This window comes from Onychostoma macrolepis, chromosome 10, assembly GCF_012432095.1.
Source record: "Onychostoma macrolepis isolate SWU-2019 chromosome 10, ASM1243209v1, whole genome shotgun sequence".
NCBI classification, from domain to species: domain Eukaryota; kingdom Metazoa; phylum Chordata; class Actinopteri; order Cypriniformes; family Cyprinidae; genus Onychostoma; species Onychostoma macrolepis.
Window position 1 is genome coordinate 12,636,797 of NC_081164.1, and position 18,244 is coordinate 12,655,040.

At 37.3% G+C, this 18,244-nt stretch overlaps 1 protein-coding gene across 1 annotated transcript in view; it reads right to left on the reverse strand.

Moving 5' to 3' along the window:
- Positions 1-4,478: 4,478 nt before the first annotated feature.
- The window catches only part of gbe1a (glucan (1,4-alpha-), branching enzyme 1a), a 154,599-nt gene continuing 140,833 nt past the window's right edge, over positions 4,479-18,244 (reverse strand). The window contains exon 16 of the mRNA XM_058790245.1: positions 4,479-5,563. Coding sequence (XP_058646228.1) covers positions 5,501-5,563 — 63 coding nt within the window. The 3' untranslated portion in view covers positions 4,479-5,500. The remainder of the gene's footprint in view (positions 5,564-18,244) is intronic.

The following is an 18,244-nucleotide window of genomic DNA, read 5'->3' on the forward strand; positions in this document are numbered from 1 at the left end:
CTCCTCAATCTTCTCACCACTAGTATTATTTTCCCTTTCTAGCTGTAGGTTTACATGGTTTTTGTAGCTCACTCCAGGGGGCGCTGTTTACTTACTGTCTTGTTCAAAACGCACTGCATTTGTAAAATTCATGCATGCACACAGTACATGCAAACTCACTCACTCACAGAATATTACAGCATCACTCAGTTAGGCACAGTGCTCAGCACTGGAGATATTGTGTGGTTTTACCTCCAGGTGCATTTTCATGGATAATTACAGCTATAAATCTGTCTGAGGCACCTGCAGAACTCTTCGAGGAGGAGGTCGTCAGCACGTCAGAGAGAGAACAAAGAACTCGCTAAAAACACACTGTGAGTCAGCCAGTGATCATGAGCTATGAGACAGTGGCACTGGAACAATTCCTTCTTGGGACGACAGTAAATCTATATTTGGGATGGCAAACCCAAAACATCTATGGGGCTTTTTTAAGGCACACAACTCTGAGATTGAGAGAAGGTGTAATAGGCCTGTCTAAACTCCGAAGATAACTGACCGATAGCGTTGGCTATTGTAGATATCAACTTCAAATAATCCACCTTATTCTTCAATGTGGAAGTAAGCCTATGGGCAAGACTTCCGGTTCATTAGCTGCTAACGTTATAGGGAAATATAACGAAAAAAATAACAATGTGCAATTTAATTGCAATTTAATACATTAAAATCAGGGTTTGAAATCAACACCCGCCAATCCTCCAAATGCGGGGGTAAAAATCAGCTTGGAGGGTAGTGCTGTCAAATCACTAGCCATTTTGGTGGGTTACTTTTCGTCAATTATGTTCACTCATTAGTTCATTTAACATACTTAAAAACTCTTGAAAATTGGCACACACGTTGGAATCTGCGGCCATTAGGACGCCGCAGAGGCTGGGACCCAGGCGTGGCACAGGAGCTCTATGGCGCCCCCTGGAACACAGTCAGAGAAAAGTAAATCTCACACATACTTGCACGTATTCATATGAAACTCGGTACACATATAGATCTCATTGAGACGAACAACTTTCGCACTGCATGTCATAGGCTCCGCCTAACAGGAAGTTGGCTATTCAGGGCTGTGAAAAAAGCGCATGCTCTGGAATTTGATATACTCCTCCAAGGATTTCCATCCGATTGTCACCAAACTTGGTCAACATGATCTCAAGACATTGGGGATGCAAAATTGCCAAGGGATTTTTGATATCTCGAACAGTTTGGCTGTGGCGAGGAGACAAAGTTATGACGAGAAATGAGAAACAGGAAGTGTCTAATAACTTTTGCCAACTTTGTTCGATTTTGATCAAAGTTCAGCAGTTTGTTCGATGTATGATGCTGATCGCATAGATGTGACTATTAGGAGTCAAAGTTATAGCGCCACCAACTGGCATCAGGAAGTGTGTCATTTTCAAAATGCTTTAAATTCAGCATCTTATTTTTACTCGATTTGCTTCAAAGTGTTACAAAAGTTTTATATATTATTCTCTTTGTGTGTGTGAGTCTATTTTACACTCTTGGTTAAAAAGTCTCTTCATTTACATCTGTGATTTTGTCTGCAATACTAAGCTGTAATAAAGGAAAAATTATTTCACAAATGCTTATAGATAATTAAAGTTTTGGTAACAATTTTCAGTAAGGTCTTCGTTTGTTAACATTAGTTAATGCATTAACTAACCATTTTTTTAATCGGCGTGTGTGTTTTGCAGTCTTAAAGTTATAGAGTAACCTTTAAAATGTATCCCTTAAAATTAGACTGAGAGGGTTACTGCATGCACGTGCATGTGCCCGCTGTGCACATTTTCCTGATGCCACCGGGTGGCTTTTGCACTGATGGCTTGGGCCTGCCATCGCTGCTTGCAGCTATATTTCAGATTTTTATTTTTATTGTTTGGCTAGTGGAAGTTATGTACGGAGCCCTTTACAGGACATTGTGGTGGGAAAAATTCGGGGTGAATGGAAAAAATTCAGGGTGGGAGGAAAATTTTTTTTCCAAATGTTTTGCGTTCTCTCGCAAAACTTTTGTGTTCCCTCGAGAAACTTTGCGTTCCCTCGCAAAACTTTTGCGTTCTCTCGCAAAGATATTTGCGTTCTCTTGCGTTCCCTCGCAAAGATATTTGCGTTCTCTTGCGTTCCCTCGCAAAACTTTTGCGTTCTCTCCCAAAGATATTTGCGTTCTCTCGCAAAACTTTTGCGTTCTCTCGCAAAACCATTTGAGTTCGGACAAACGCTTCCTGATTACTTTGCAGCTTGCAGTGGTTACAGCTCGTATGTTCACAATGGAGCGGTTCATAGAGTTTTATTTTGAACTTGCAAGTTGCACTCAAAAGTACTACAGTCAGTGCTTATTTCGAAGCACGGTTTTGGGACATTCTAAAACGCTTAATGTGGCTTAATGTTTTAAAACAGTGACATTGGAGGACTAAATTCGATAATAATAAATCCTGATCAAAATTATTAGGCTAACATTACCTTATTAATAATATTACTAAAGCAGAATATGAACGCAACGCCCTGCACGTTAAGCCTTTTCTTCCCCATAGAAAACGCTTAAGGTAGGCTATAATGAAAGGTTCATGCAGCTGGTATGTTCACAATGGAGCGGTTCATAGAGTTTTTATTTTTAACTTTGACTCAAGTATAAAGACATACAGTCAGACAGTGGTTAGTTCAAGGCACGGTTTTGGGACATTCTAAAACGCTTTAATGTGGCTTAATGTATTAAAACAGTGACATTAGGACCAAATTCGATAATAATAAATACTAATAAAATGGTTAGGTTTATATTAATAACCTTATTAATAATATTACTATTAATAAAGGAGAATAGGCTAGAATATGAATGCAACGGATTTGGTATTTTTAAATCACTGTTTTCATTATAGCCTAAGCGTTTTATGGGGGAGAAAAAGCTTAGGCTACGTGCAGGGCGTTGCGTTCATTTTTTGGGCTATTCTGCTTAGTAATATTATTAATAAGGTTATTAATATTAGCCTAATAATTGTATCAGCTTTATCGAATTTGGTCCTCCAAGTTTTAAAACATTAAGCCACATTAAGCGTTTTATTATGTCCCAAAACCGTGCCTTGAACCAAGCACTGACTTATTAATTTATTTGAGTCCAAGTTCAAAATAAAACTCTATGAACCGCTCCATTGTGAACATATGAGCTGCATGAACCATTCATTATAGCCTACCTTAAGCGTTTTCTAAGGGGAAGAAAAGGCTTAACGTGCAGGGCGTTGCGTTCATATTCTGCTTTATTAATAGTAATATTATTAATAAGGTTATTAATGCTAGCCTAATAATTTTTATCAGGATTTATTATTATCAAATTTAGTCCTCCAATGTCACTGTTTTAAAACACTAAGCCACATTAAGCGTTTTATTATGTCCCAAAACCGTGCCTTGAACCAAGCACTGACTTATTAATTTATTTGAGTCCAAGTTCAAAATAAAACTCTATGAACCGCTCCATTGTGAACATACGAGCTGTAACCACTGCAAGCTGCAAAGTAAACAGGAAGCGTTTGTCAGAACTCAAATGGTTTTGCTAGAGAACGCAAAAGTTTTGCGAGAGAACGCAAAACATTTGAAAAAATGTTTTCCCTCCCACCCTGAATTTTTTCCATTCACCACGAATTTTTCCCACCACAATGTCCTGTAAAGGGCTCCGTAGTTATGAATGGCCGTTAACTTAAAAATGTAGTAGTCAAATTTACTAGTGAGTGAAAAAGTTAAATTCAAACCCTGATTAAAATAATGTGGTAAGACATACCAATTTGCAATATCAAGCAGCAAAACGAGCTGTTATGTACAACTAAAAAAAAAATGCCAGAAGACAGACACATAAAGTTTACAAATGGCCACGCCCACTCTCACAGGAAAAATAACAGTTCAGTTACATTTTAGACACCATGTTGCCAGTCACCTTGTCTGTTTTAGCACGGTCAAAATTACAAACGAAGAGACAGCACAATTAACCATTGCGGATATCCTAGCAACACAGTAGTAGAATAAGAAGTTTGAGGTATGATAATAGCATACTTCCATAAATAAATACAATATAAATGACCATATATATATCCATGACGAATTAAACTATTAAACTCAATAAAACAATAGAGCCTCAACGTTTTTTTCAATGTCTTTATTTTACTCGAACTTCAATTGCTATGTCCTGAATGAATTAAGTGTTTTTGAACAAATCGGTTCAGTGAATGATTTAAATGAATCACTTATAAAGACAGTCAATTATGTCCTTCCACACATTGTTTTTTTTTTTGTGATTTATTTTTGGCGTAACAAGGAAAGATGGATTTTAAACACTTTTAAATTTTGCTTCATTTCTGGAGGAAAAACTGGACAGGTATTATAACAGAAAATGAATTACAGCATACAAAATGAGCGTATACATGCACACAATTGCCCCCCCCCCCCTCCCCCTCATGTTTATTTGACCACCTTGGCTGCTGTTTGCGGTAGCAATAAACTCCACTATAAGGACATGAATGTCTTCAATATTAATATACCAGTCTTATTAGTGTTTAAAAGCTTGGGCTGAGAGCTCTGGCAAAATTAAAGTGCTGTGATAGATTAAACCGAAGCAATTTAATTAAATGCATTAAGGAAAAAAAAAAAATTTAATTAGAGTAATTAGGTAAGATTTTTGTCTCCTGTTGTGTCAGAACAGCTGCTGAGACCTCACACCCAAGGGAACGGTTACAAGGGAATTATTCGTCTTCCCTGGAGAGGACACTAGATTCTCTGCGAGGCTCAGGAGATTCATATTCCCCAGTACATCCAACTGGCCTATGATGTCACCCGGTGCTGTAAAACTTTTTAATGGCCCACTAAATCAGAATCATGGATTGGATGCATTTAAGGCTAAGTGAAGACAGGATAAGGTTATGGGGTGAAATAGGGAAAGCAGGATGAATAGAGACATGGAGAGAGAGAACAAAATGACCTTGCTGATGTCATAACACAAGCAATATCCAATTAATCCGAATGCATTTAGAATTAATGTTCACAACAGCAAATTAAAAGCTCTTTGTGCTTTTGTAATGCATTAACCTCCAAAATTACAATAACCTTCGGTTTGTACAAAATTATCAGTTCCCCTCTTATATAACAAATTATTTCACCTAAAAAAAACTAAAAGAGCCTTAAAGAGAATAAATAAAAAGTAATCATTTACTCATCCGTCGTTCCAAAACCGTATGGCTTAATCCGGAGAACACAAAACTGGAAATTTAGTAGAATGTCAATGAAATGTAATGAAAGCAGATGGGGACCAGTGACAGACAACTTTCATTATATGGAGAAGAGCAGCTTGGACATTCTGTTAGATAACTACTTTTGTGGTGCACAATGGAAACTACATCTCTAAATATGGGACAATATTATGGGGCAAATAACAGAGTTTGTAAGCATTGCAAAGAACTCAGGGATATGATGCAAGAATCAGCTCCATTCATCCGCACAGTCCTCAATGTCTGAAATCAATGTCCTCATTTGCCAGGATCAGAGCAGTTCTGCAAGGAATGTAGATCTAGAAAGAAAGAGAAAAGTCTTCATTCACACTCATTTATATTTATATGAAGAAACTAGGGGTGTGCGATATTGACAAAAAATAATATCTTCATATTTTCTGGGATTTTATTGATAATGATAATTAGACAATATTTTGCTGAGTGTGTTATTGTGCTGGTACCTTAAGGACTGCCGTGGACTGCTGACTCCTAAAGTTTTTGATATTCTGTGTGGTGGTCAGTGATAGAAATGAATCTTTTCCAGTAAGTTTGAACTGATTTTTACATTTTATCGGCATTTTTACCTTTATAAAGCCATTTTTTTTTCTAAAAGTGTCCATTATCTTTTGAATACTGATATCTGAAATTATTTAAATAATCAAAGATACTCTGAATGTGAAATTAAAACCGCAAGTAGGTGGCAGCAAGTCACTGTTAATAAGTGAGTCATTGCGATTGAACCGAATCATTTAAACGGTTGATTCAGGAACAAAACACCGTCATGTTGCTCAGAGACACAAAACAGTGCTGTGGCTGTGTTTGGAATTTTTTTTTGTTGTTGTCGAAATAGCGCAAAAACAGGAATATGGTGTCTAAAACGTAAGTCTCTTAAAGTCCCCATGAAATCAAAATTGAATTTTTTTGGCTTTTGGTATGTTAGGCTTAAGATTATCTATAAGCTAGTGTGCTCCAAAACAATGACAAAATTCACTTTTACAAGATATAAGCATTCAAAACTTACAGTCTCTCACAGCCAATATGGATCGGCGATTTTGATGACATCACACTGCACTTCGCTTCTCATCAAACTTTCTGTCCAATCAAATGCTCTCTAGAACCCAAAGCGTCCCACCCCCTGAACTATAAACAGAAGCTGAAGCTGCAGCTCAAATTGGTCACTTGTTCACAGGATTTGTATTTTCTGTACGGTGAATGGCTCTGGTACAAATTGTAACTGTGATATAAACTAAACGCTATTGGCTATTTTAAAAAGGGGGTGGGACTGCTTGATATGTCCTGCCCTGACTTCCTGTTTCAGTTGAAATGACGTCAACACACAGAACAACTTGTTTCAAAGCACGTCAATGGACCTTTAATTAACTTCTTGTTTATTGAACTGGTGTAAAAAATCAATATCAAATTTGTAAAAAAACGGCACTCTTCGTGTGAAATTGATTAACTAGGCTATATGAAGTGGTATAAATATATTAGGGCTGGTAATTTAACGCGTTAATTAGATTAATTACGGTGAAAAATAACGTGTTTATATTATTAATGCATTTAACGCACTTGCCCCGCCCCAGACCTATGTGGGTCATCTAACATTGCATACAGCTGATTGATGGTAAATATGAGGCAGGGCAACAACTCACTGCATGATGGAGCAGAACGTAGAATGTTCCTAAAATTCAAGATTCAAGAGGACAAAAATGCCCCTGTTTGAGTTTTTGCCTCATATTTACGTCATATAGGCTAGTTAAACAATATCACATGAGCAATAGGCTAAGTGCAATATCACATGAATGCAAATATGATACTGATCTTATACAACAGTTCAGTAAGTAAGAAGTTAATATTGTGTTATTTTAGACACATTGTTGTCTGTTTTGCTCAATTTTGCCAATGAAAATATAAAGACAAAGCAGAACTGTTCGTCTCTGAGCAACACACAGCGGCATTTCATTTCTTAATGCACGTTTTGAATGAATTGGGTGAACCATTTGGCGTGTTGAACCACTGACCATAGGCACGTTGGATTTGAAGCGGCGCTGCACAGACCGATCGGCGTATGACATCAAAGGGCTGCGAGAGCGATTCAAAAGCATAAGGCCCCGATCAAACACGTGGTGCACCGCACTGCCTTTTTTTGGTGACTTTTAAAAAAGAGCAGTGCGCTGCGGTTTTTTATGTTGCTAGGCAACCACCCAATCAGCTGTCCTGTCAGTCCAATCAAAGGATTATAGTGGGAGCGCTCTAAAATCTTTGGTTTTTGCTGTAAGGAAACTGTCATATTAGCAAAAACCTTAAAAAAATACAGCTCCGGGTAACCTGCGACAGACACCAAAAGTTTCTCCTCCATCATCGCAGTCTCCGGACTTTCTAAGCAACGGTAAACTTTCGTCACCACAACAGAAGGCCCACCTCTCCATTCATTTGATTGGACAATGGAAAAAAACGCAAATGTCGTCGGGCACTTTTCCGCTCATAGTTGCTTTTTTTCAACTTCAGACGCTCAGAGCGCTCCTGCAAAAATGCGAGGCACACAAAACGCTTACTGCCAACAGAAAACAATTTAAAAAAGGCGCCTCTCACTGCAAAAAAAAACTCATCTGCTCTCTATAGCTCTTGCGGTACTTTGATGTCACACACCGATCGATCTGATGGTGATGATCTGTTTCAAGTCGAACAAGCCTAATGATTCAATGGACCATTCATAAAGAACCATTTACTACACTCCTGAATGAATCAGCCATTTGAACAAATCAAATGAATGAATGACTCGATGACTTAATCATTAAGACATTTACCACCATCTACTGGCAGTTTTAGTTTATTATTTAACAACAAGACTTTACATTTTATTTTGGGAGTAATTTCTCAGCCAAATTTGATGTGATTAGATTAATTAATCGCCGCATTAAAAATTTTAATCACTTATCAGCCCTACAATATATACATTTTCTGCCCCCATGTCTTAAATTTGTGACCATTCTAAATGTATTGTAATAGACTGAATCATGCAGTGAAAGAACACACTCTAACGTTCACTAGTCTAGACTTCACGTAATGTATGCGTGCACTCTGTAGGGGTATTTTGAATTTTTTTTTTTACAAAATACTCGATAATGTCAAATCGCACATCCTTAAAACAACAATTACGATATCATCACAGACGATATATATTGCACACCCCTAAAAGAAACATTTAAAAAAATCAGTTTACATAGTAAGAAGTCTCTGTCTGTCTATCTATCTATATGTCTGTCAGCACAATACCTTCTAATGTGGTTGACTGATCATGTGACAAGATTTTTTGTATCTTGTTTTGGTTTATTTAGTGCTGATTGACTGATGAGATCACCCAAGATGTAACAACCAGATATAAATGGGGTTTTCAGATTTGAGGTTTCTAGGTAAGTCCAAGAATAAACTAAACCATGTCTTAAAATGTTGGGGATAGTGGCTGCTCTGATAAACGTGCCATATAAAAAACAATTCACATGGCTATACACCGACCTAGCTCAAAAAAGGTAAAACAATATTTCTCTTGGGAAAAAAGCTTGAAAGCAAGTTATTGCGCTGTTAAAAGGGGCTCTAATCTGCTGAGTGAAAACAATTCTTTATGTAACCTGGGAACAATTCGCAATACAGTTTTTATTAGTGAAATCACTGTTTTTTGACCTCACTTCACAAAGCAGGACATGAGGCTACAGGTCTGGGATCAGTCCAGCGGGACCTGAGAAGTGATTGGGTCCGGGCATCTACGTACCGACAAGAAAGACTTGTTTCTCTCAGAGGAAAAAAGGAAATCAGAGACTATATCTAGCGAAAGTTCTCATGAATAAAACATTGTGTGTAGGGAGAGGAAACAGAGTCATTCTTGTAGGTCAGGTTGTGGTTGATTTCCACAGGGAGCAGACGTGAGCTATATTAACTGGGCCTGCACTCACCTGCTGGAACTGGACTTGAGCGCCCAGTGTGAGCGCCAAGAAGATACAGCCATGATTACAAATAGAAAAATCACTGTTTTGACACCAGAAGCTTCACTGTGCTCCTACTGAAGCTTTTGGAAATAAGATATCAGAGTCTGTGTGTGGCCTTGTGTGAGTGGTTTGTATTGTGAGTTTTCAGAGGGTTTTATCGTTCATTGAGCTTGTTGAACATCATTGACAACATCTAGCTCATGTATACAGTATATTTACACTAAACCACCTAGGTACAAGGGGTGTTTCCTCCAAAGAGGCAAGGGAGGCAGTCCCTCCTCAAAATATTGGATGAGAAAAAAATTTGTATACAAAAATAAATGAATGCAAATATTACAAAATAATTTTCTAAAGAAACACTGTCCAACAGTGACACCAGCAGGTAAAGTTACAGTGGGATTTTGCATCTTTCTCGCCTCCCCTAAGCCCATTGAGTTTTAACAGACCTCTTAAAGCATGCGGTGGGTTTAGTAGGGGGTAATTGAGAAAGAGTGGGGGAAAGTCATCGCGATATAACTGGATATGACTGGTTATGTTCAGCTGTGATTGGTTCATGCGATAAATCCCGCCTCTTGTGTTTGTGCACGTTCCATGTTTGCGAATCAGTCTGAATGAACAATATAATGTTGTTAATGGAAAGACTAATTTAAAAAGTAAGTAAACAACCCACACACTTAGATATAACTTAATTAGTTAAATCAAAATAAGATTTGAAATGGCCCGAAAACATGATCTGTGGGAGTTTTTAGTGAGTAATCAGCTTGGTGAAAATCTCTGTGTCTGTGACCAATATTTAGCCTACAGAGCTTTGATGACTGATGATCCGAAAAATTCAAAAATAGTTAAAAGTTATTTATTAAAAAGATTAGCTGAACATAAGTTGATACTGTCTTGAGTTATTATTTTGTAATAAATGTAAAATGTTTAAAAAAAGACTAACTTGATGAGATTCATACTTGGCTTTAACAGAATATTGATTACATTGTTAATGTAAAAATATAAAATATATTGCTTTATTCTGATAGTGTAAGTAATGTTTATTTAACCAAGAAAATGTGACTGAGACATGAATTTACATTTGATAAAAAAAAAATAAATAAATAAAAAAAAACTTTGCCTCCTCATTTTGGAACACCTCAGCACACCACTGAGATATATATAAAATAAAATGCAACCAATGATAACATTTTAATAATAAAATGATTAAAATAAATAAATAATTTTAATTTTATTAATAATTAATTAATAAAAGCTAACTTCCACAAAATGCATAGGTCAGGTGCTGCATCTCTCCATCCATCAGATTGAAGAATAACTTTCTTTCAATGACCAACATTACTACATTATCAGTAACTGTGCTCATTCAAATAGTTAGCAATGTCATGAAAAAATTAAGAAAATCTTTTTAAGTTCTTCACTGACCCCCTGCAGCACCATTATGGAGCCCAAGGGGGTTAAAAACCCTGGATTTATATTATAAACCTGCTGCAGTGGATTATATTAAGAGGCATCTAGAATCATGCATCTCTGTCTTCTGAGATTTACATCAGACACAGCAGTAACCATTGATTCATGAGTCACTGAAGTTAATCTCAGGGCACAGCAATGTATATGTGTGGTTCTGCACCTGACCACTAGATGTCACTGATACAGTTTGGAAACAGGAAATGGGATTCTCAAAGGAATGGAGGCTGTAGGCAGTTTGAGCTATTCTTCTGGTAAATGGCAAACTCTTATGTACTGAAGATTGTTCTCAATCTTTTCACGAATAGGTGTTCACTTCAAAGTTTGTTTTGGGTGTTTTCTTAAAGCCAGTTTATATTATACTGTATAAAAATATAACTAGTTAAGAAGAAACTTAAATCACTCTCTAATGTAAAATGTAAGATGATCTGACTAAGAAAGTCTCAGTCTATGTGACTGAGAAGGAGAATGAGTAAAAAAAGAATCTAATATTGCTTTGTTTACATTCAGGCTTGATGTTAGCAGGACGAAGTCTATACACACACTACTGATTTACCTTAAGAGAAGCACTGAACTGAAACTCTCCCTTAAGAAAGCTTGTGATGTGAGAGAAGAGAAGAAAAAGAGATAAAATCTCACTTTATGGCCAGAGTCTTGGACAGACAGACCTTTGACTGAATGTTTTTGTCAGAGCTCCGTCTGAGTTACACCAGCGTTAATATCTTGCTCAATTAAAATGCCTGCTGCGATTAGCTGGATCTCTTAAAAGGCACTTTGAGCCAAAACGGTATTAACAGGCTCATTGATTCCTGGCATAACCATCTTTCAGTCGGCTCATCAGCACCGGTAATCACGCAACTCAGGCCATTACAAACTACATGGCTGCCAGTGACCCCTGACCAGCTGGCTAATCCATCACTGACATTTAAGACAAAAACGCTATCTTCAGGTACAATGGCCCTGGAGGAAGCAGGGCAGGAAAGGGGACCTCATGCGACTGGCCAGGCTCCAGAAACATGAAGAATCAAGATCTAAGCTGATAACAGACACCATCACTGTTCATTCTCACTCTAGAGGATTTGGGTTTGGTGAGGTTTTGGTGTCCTTAAAGGTCTAATTCTGTCACTACTCACTCCTATGTTGGTCCAAATGCCCTAGAAGTATCTATGAGTGAAGAAAAGGTCAAAATTTAAATTCAAGTTAAACTTGACATCCAGCCTAATAAATGTTCTTTAGCAATTTCTGAAGCAGTTGTTTTGAGTCAGATCTTTTCAATGATTCAGTTGACAAAACTGGTGTGAATGATTCATAAACCAGTTGTTCTTTTGAGTCAGATCTTTTAAACAAATCAGTCGATACCATTCACAAAGCTAGCGTAAAAGTTAAACTAGTGACTAATTCTATGGTGCTTTTGCATCCTTTTTCAAAATTGATTCAACAGCATCAGAATTGATCTTTTTGCGTTCTGTAGAAGAAAGTCAGTCATATGGTTTTGCAAAGACATGAGGATGAGTAAATTGTGACAGACTTCTCATTTGATTTTCATTGCGGATAATCCCTTTAAAAGCACCTTTTATGTTCCTTTCCTCTTCCAAATTAATATTAACTTAGGAAAGAAGAGATTAATTCCTTGATTATTATGACTTGTGTAAGAAGGCAGGAATTCCATTTATTTCATGGTTAATCTGATCAATAATTACCTCTTTTTAAAATGTAAAACATTTTTTATTCACTTCCTACATCTAAAGCATTTTTTAAAAAGTAGATCAATATATGTTTCATTCAGATCTTGGATTGTGCCTGAGGCTAGAATGCAAAGCAAGCCAACATTAACATCGGAAATGTAAAGGAGATGATTTGATTCATTAAAGGCTGCTGAATCAGGACTCATGCTAATACAGGGAGACAGAGCAGAAACATGAAGTTGGGCTCCAGACTGTCTGCTCTGCATCTGCACACACATGGAACTCCCTCAGGAAATCACAGCTGCAATGATTTAGGCCTCAGTTTGGAAGCTGGTTAGTCATCTAACAATTAACTCGTTTATTAGTAAGGTGGATTTATCCCCTTTAAAATAATTCTGCCATTTAAAACCATTGTTCCCTGCTTGTATGCTAAGTCAGGTTAAAAGTACAAATGTAAAAAAACACACAAAGTGAGACATTAAAAATAGTGCTGTCAAACGATTAATCGCGATTAATCGCATCCAAAATAAAAGTTTTTGTTTGCATAATATATGTGTGTGTTCTGTGTATATTTATTATGTATATATAACAACCCGATCTCATGAAAGTGTGTATAAATAGTACGCCAAATAAAAATGAAAACTTGTGGTATTGATACTCAAAAATGGACTTTGGCGTGTATATGCTATGCGATGGGTAGGATTAGAGTTGTGGGGTAGATGCGTATCATATGTACGAGGAAACTGCGTATCATATGGACGCCAACAAATTTGGTATCATATGCATGCGAAAACTGCATTTTATATGCACGCCAAACATGTTCGTATCATATACGCCAAAGTCCATTTTTGCGTATCAATACCACGAGTTTTCGTTTTTATTTGGCGTACTATTTATACGCATTTTCATGAGACCGGCTCATATATAATAATACACACACATACAGTATATATTTTAAACATATTTACATGTCTATATTTATATTCATATAATTTATATTATAAATAAATATATTTAATATATAATAACATATTTTTCTATATTTATATAATAAATATACACAGTACACACACATATATTATGTAAATGTAACCCAGAGTAAATCTTTATATACCTGTTTCAATAGGACATATACACTGGTTTGAGTGTGTATGCAAATGTCTCATTAAGAGTGTGAACCCCTTTTATAAAGTCTGTACACAAATACGGTTGAGAAAAGCCTTTCCTATCTGATTGGCTGTAAAAGATATGGTCCCGCCTCCCACCCTGGAAGGAGGATTCTTATTGGATGATGAGGGAAGAGAGGTGAATGAGCGGGGTAGAGCTGTGATCATTAGGTTGTCCTCTAGTCCAGTGGTTCTCACTTCCAGTCCTGGGGGCCCCCTGCTCTGCACATTTTGCATGTCTCCCTTATTTAATACACCTGATTGAGATCATCAGCTCGTTAGGAGAGATCCATGAACTGAACTAACGAGCTGATGATCTCAATCAGGTGTGTTAAGTAAGGGAGACATGCAAAATGTGCAGAGCAGGGGCCCCAGGACTGGAATTGAGAACCACTGCGTCTAGTCAAACCCACCGGAAAAGGGGTTGTTTTATTTACTTTGTGAGTGTTTTCGTCAGGAATTCACTTTATGAGTTTTTAATATGTTTTGTTTTTTATGCTTATATTTATTTATGTTTGAAAAAAAAATAAAAATTAAAAAGTTTGTTAACGTCGGTTGTACAACAGAGACTGACTGAGCTAAGGACGTTGTGAGTTCATCTAGTTTCTTTTTGGGGAGGATGACATCCTTGGTGGACAGACCCAGTTAGCGCTCTGATCCTCTGGCACCGAGGGATGTTTTACTAGAGAACCAGATAGCGCTCTGAATTCCTGTGTAATTCGGAGTTCCTCTGGCATCGGCAGAGAGGACCGCGGATCGGAAGCATCTGCAACCAGCATCTGATGGAACCAGAGCGGACAGCACGTAACGCTTGTTTGCATTCCTGACACCGAGATTGAGGTACTCAGTATTGTTTTGTTTTGCTCTATAGAGTGAAGGGGCCAGTATTGTGTTTTGATTCGGCCACCACGCACACGAGCAACGATTCAGGCCTGCAATGGTGGGGTTTGTGTATGCGTGTGTGTGGGCCCATTTTTAATCATTATGTACATAGTCTGTGATCCACATTTCAGCATTTATATAGGTTGGTGAATAGTTGTCTAAAGGAGTTGTATAGATTAACGGAGTGGTGGATATTTCTACAGTATCTGGTGTAAATCGTATACAGAATCTACAAATTTAATGACAGTTGATACTGATATTTGAAATAAGTCACACAGAGACATTCTGAAGGTGAACAGTTTTATTTGGAGGTTTAATGGTTCATGTGACCTTGTCATAAACAGTGAACAATTTTATTTTCTTCTATACACTATTTATTTATTTGCCTACTTATATATATTTATTGACTTATTTATTGATTGTATTTATTTAAATATTTATCTGTGTTAATATATCACTTAAATTTCATACTTACCTGTACTTACCTCTGGGTGAGCTCTTTGTATATTATTATAGTTTACACCTAATACAAAGGGTACTTCCATATACTTACGTGGAGTGGTGAGATCCTTTACTGTAAGTCCATTTACAGCATCCATCCCATCCTGTAACATGCAGATAAACCATAGCTTAAATCATAAGTAAAGTTAATGCTAGAGGGGAATAATAAACTGAATAAATTGTCGAGAGACTTATTACCAGAACCCGGTGCTCCACCCAGAACTTGGGAAGAATTAAATCCTAGGAGGGTAGGGGCGCTACATAAACAAAAACTTTATTTTGGATGCGATTAATCACGATTAATTAGGGTGACCATACGTGCTATTTTTCCCGGACGCGTCCTGGCCAGAATATTGCTTTGATTCAAAGTACCTCGAGAGCGTTTCGAAAACATAAAGAACCGATGTCATACACCGATCGGTCTGCACACGCAAACAAAGCCAAAACCTAGATATTTTAGGCAATCTAGAAATCATGGCTAGGACACGTCCGGGAAAAATGGCATTTATGGTCACCCTCGATTAATCGTTTGACAGCACTAATTAAAAAACAAAAAAGTGTCTTGAGGGCTTTCTTAAGACCAATTAGTTCAGGCAACTCACCTACTAGTCAATTTTGGAGAATCCTGAAGTGATACTTAGCTTCAGTGCTAGCATGCTAAATATAAGAACTTCAAAAACATTAGATTCAAAGGCATTAGTTGAAACCAACATGAGGTTGGTTGAAAAACATGTGGTGTTAGTCAAAAACTAAAGTCTTTCAAGATGAATGATCATGATAGTCTCACTTGCTAAGCTAGTTTAACAGCCTGCTGAGGAAAAAAACAGCACACCAGCAACCAAAACACAACATGCTGCTGACTAGCTAAGCTAATCTTTCTAGCAGGGATAAAAGAGAGGTACTGAGAGCGAGGAGAATGAGAACAAACGACGAGAGGTGTGAAGTGTTTCAGGCATTAGTTTTTGATCGAAGCCACCTCAGTGAGAGCGAGACTGCAAACATAGCAGCAGGAGCTTTGGGCTCAGTAGGGACAGCATGAACTCCCCGACACTTGCTGCTAGTGCCCCAGCTGGCTTACCGTGTCACACGCACCGTCTCGACTTCTCACAAATTAGTGCTCTACGCTAGTTCGTGCTTAATAGTAATTGCAGGTAGACCTATGAGCTGTGGGTGTTTTAATGTATTTCTTTAAGCTTCAGTGTCAATCCATGTTTAAATGGATCACATTTTGCCATTTAGGCCTATATCTCATTTTAAAGAGTTCATCCAGAAATTAAAATTCTGTCATTAATTACTTACCCTCATGTCGTTCTAAACCCATAAGGCCTTCGTTCATCTTCAGAACACAAATTAAGATTATTTTTGATGAAATTCAAGAGCTTTCTGACCCTCCATAGCAACAGAACTACCACGTTCAAGTCTCAGAAACGTAATAAGGGCATTAAAATAGTCATTAAAAAGGACATTAAAAACGTTAAAATAGTCCATGTGACATCAGTGGTTAAACCTTCATTTTACATGTTCACGACTAGAACGCATGCCTCGTGGTACTCTCGTGAATGCATGGCAGAGACTGACACGGAAGAGAAGAATTGTTGAATAAAGTTGTTATTTTTTGTTTTCTTTGCACATAAAATTACAGTTGAACCACTGATGTCACATGGACTATTTTAACCATGTCCTTACTGCCTGTCTGGTAGTTGTGTTGCTGCAGGGTCAGAAAGCTTGGATTTAATCAAAAATATTAATTTGTGTTCTGAAGATGAAAGAAGGCCTTATGGGTTTGGAATGACATGAGGGTGAGTAATTAATGACCGCATTTTAATTTTTGGGTGAACTATCCCTTTAACCATTTTAGCTTATTTTGATGAAAACCACCTCTTCAGCTGACAGTAACTTACATCAGTGGTGTTTGCTAATGCAAGCATCACTGTAAGCCTACTATTTCTCACAATAAGGGTTAGCCTACTGTTTTTCATCCTACTGCTCTTATGTAAATTAACCATGGTTTTATTATTAAAAGTATAGCAACCATTTTTTCTTTTTTGGCGTATTGTTAACTATTTGTATAACCACCTTTTTATTACAATGGTTTAACTATGGTCAGTGTAACAAAAACATTGTTAATTTGTGGTTACCATATTTTAACTAACCATTGTTTTTGGTTTTATTTGTAGTAAAACCATGGTTAAATTTCGTAAGGATATTTCTCATGCTAAAGCTTTGCCTAATTTTTATAATGCTAACAGTTAGCTCAAACAGGATTAACTTGTCCTTTACTGTTTATGCTATTGAAGTGTTTGGACTTAAGTTTTTGTCTGGTGGATGGTAAAATGATTAAAAAATACCATAGACTTAAAGGAATAGTTCACCCAAAAATGAAACTTTTTTCGTCATTTACTCACCCTCATGTCATTCCAAACCTGTATATGTTTTTTTTTTCTTATGTTGAACACACACAAAAAAAAAAGAATATATTGTGAAGAATTGTAAAGAACCAAACAGTTGTTGGTCCCCATTGACTTCCATAGTAGGAAAAGAGTCAATGGGGACCAACAGCTGTTTGATTCCCAGCATTCTTCAAAATATATTCTTTTATGTTCAATATAAGATATAAACTCGTACAAGTTTGGAACGACACAAGGGTGAGTAAATGATGACAACATTTTTGGGTGAACTAACCCTTTAATTGCAAAGACCTGGCAACCACTCACAACAAACTAACACCGAAGCAGCAGGTTTTGAGGCATGAGGTATGCTAAGATTTCTGGCAACACCCTAGAAACTGTTTGCATACATAGCAACGCACGTTTTACCCAGACATCCTTAAAACTCAAATTTGTTTTTAAGATGCCCTGAGCTCGAGTGTGGGTGGTTTGTATCTCAGGTAAGACTCCAAGAGATGTGGACACAGTGTTGGAGGGCTGCAGGTTCAAAGGTCCCAAGACTTCTTTTGATTACAGCAGGGCCTTACCCCAAAATGCTCCAGGGTGTGCCTGTGTGCAAATATGAACTTGCTCTTAATGCGAAACCAGAACTTCAGAGACCCTTGTGAGGAAAAACCTTCAATTTGTGCTCTTGCATAGTAGAGGAACAAAGCTGTCAAATGACTGCAAACCTTCAGACATTTGCTTCACACTCTGCTCGTATCACCCACAGTGCCTCTCTTTCAAAAGGTGTGCAATGCCTTTGGGTAGATAATATATTTAAACACTCTGATCAACATTTTATAAGCATATAAAGCAGACAGAATAAGGAGGGTTGTCTCTCCCCTTGAGTGTCCCGGTCTATCCTCTAAG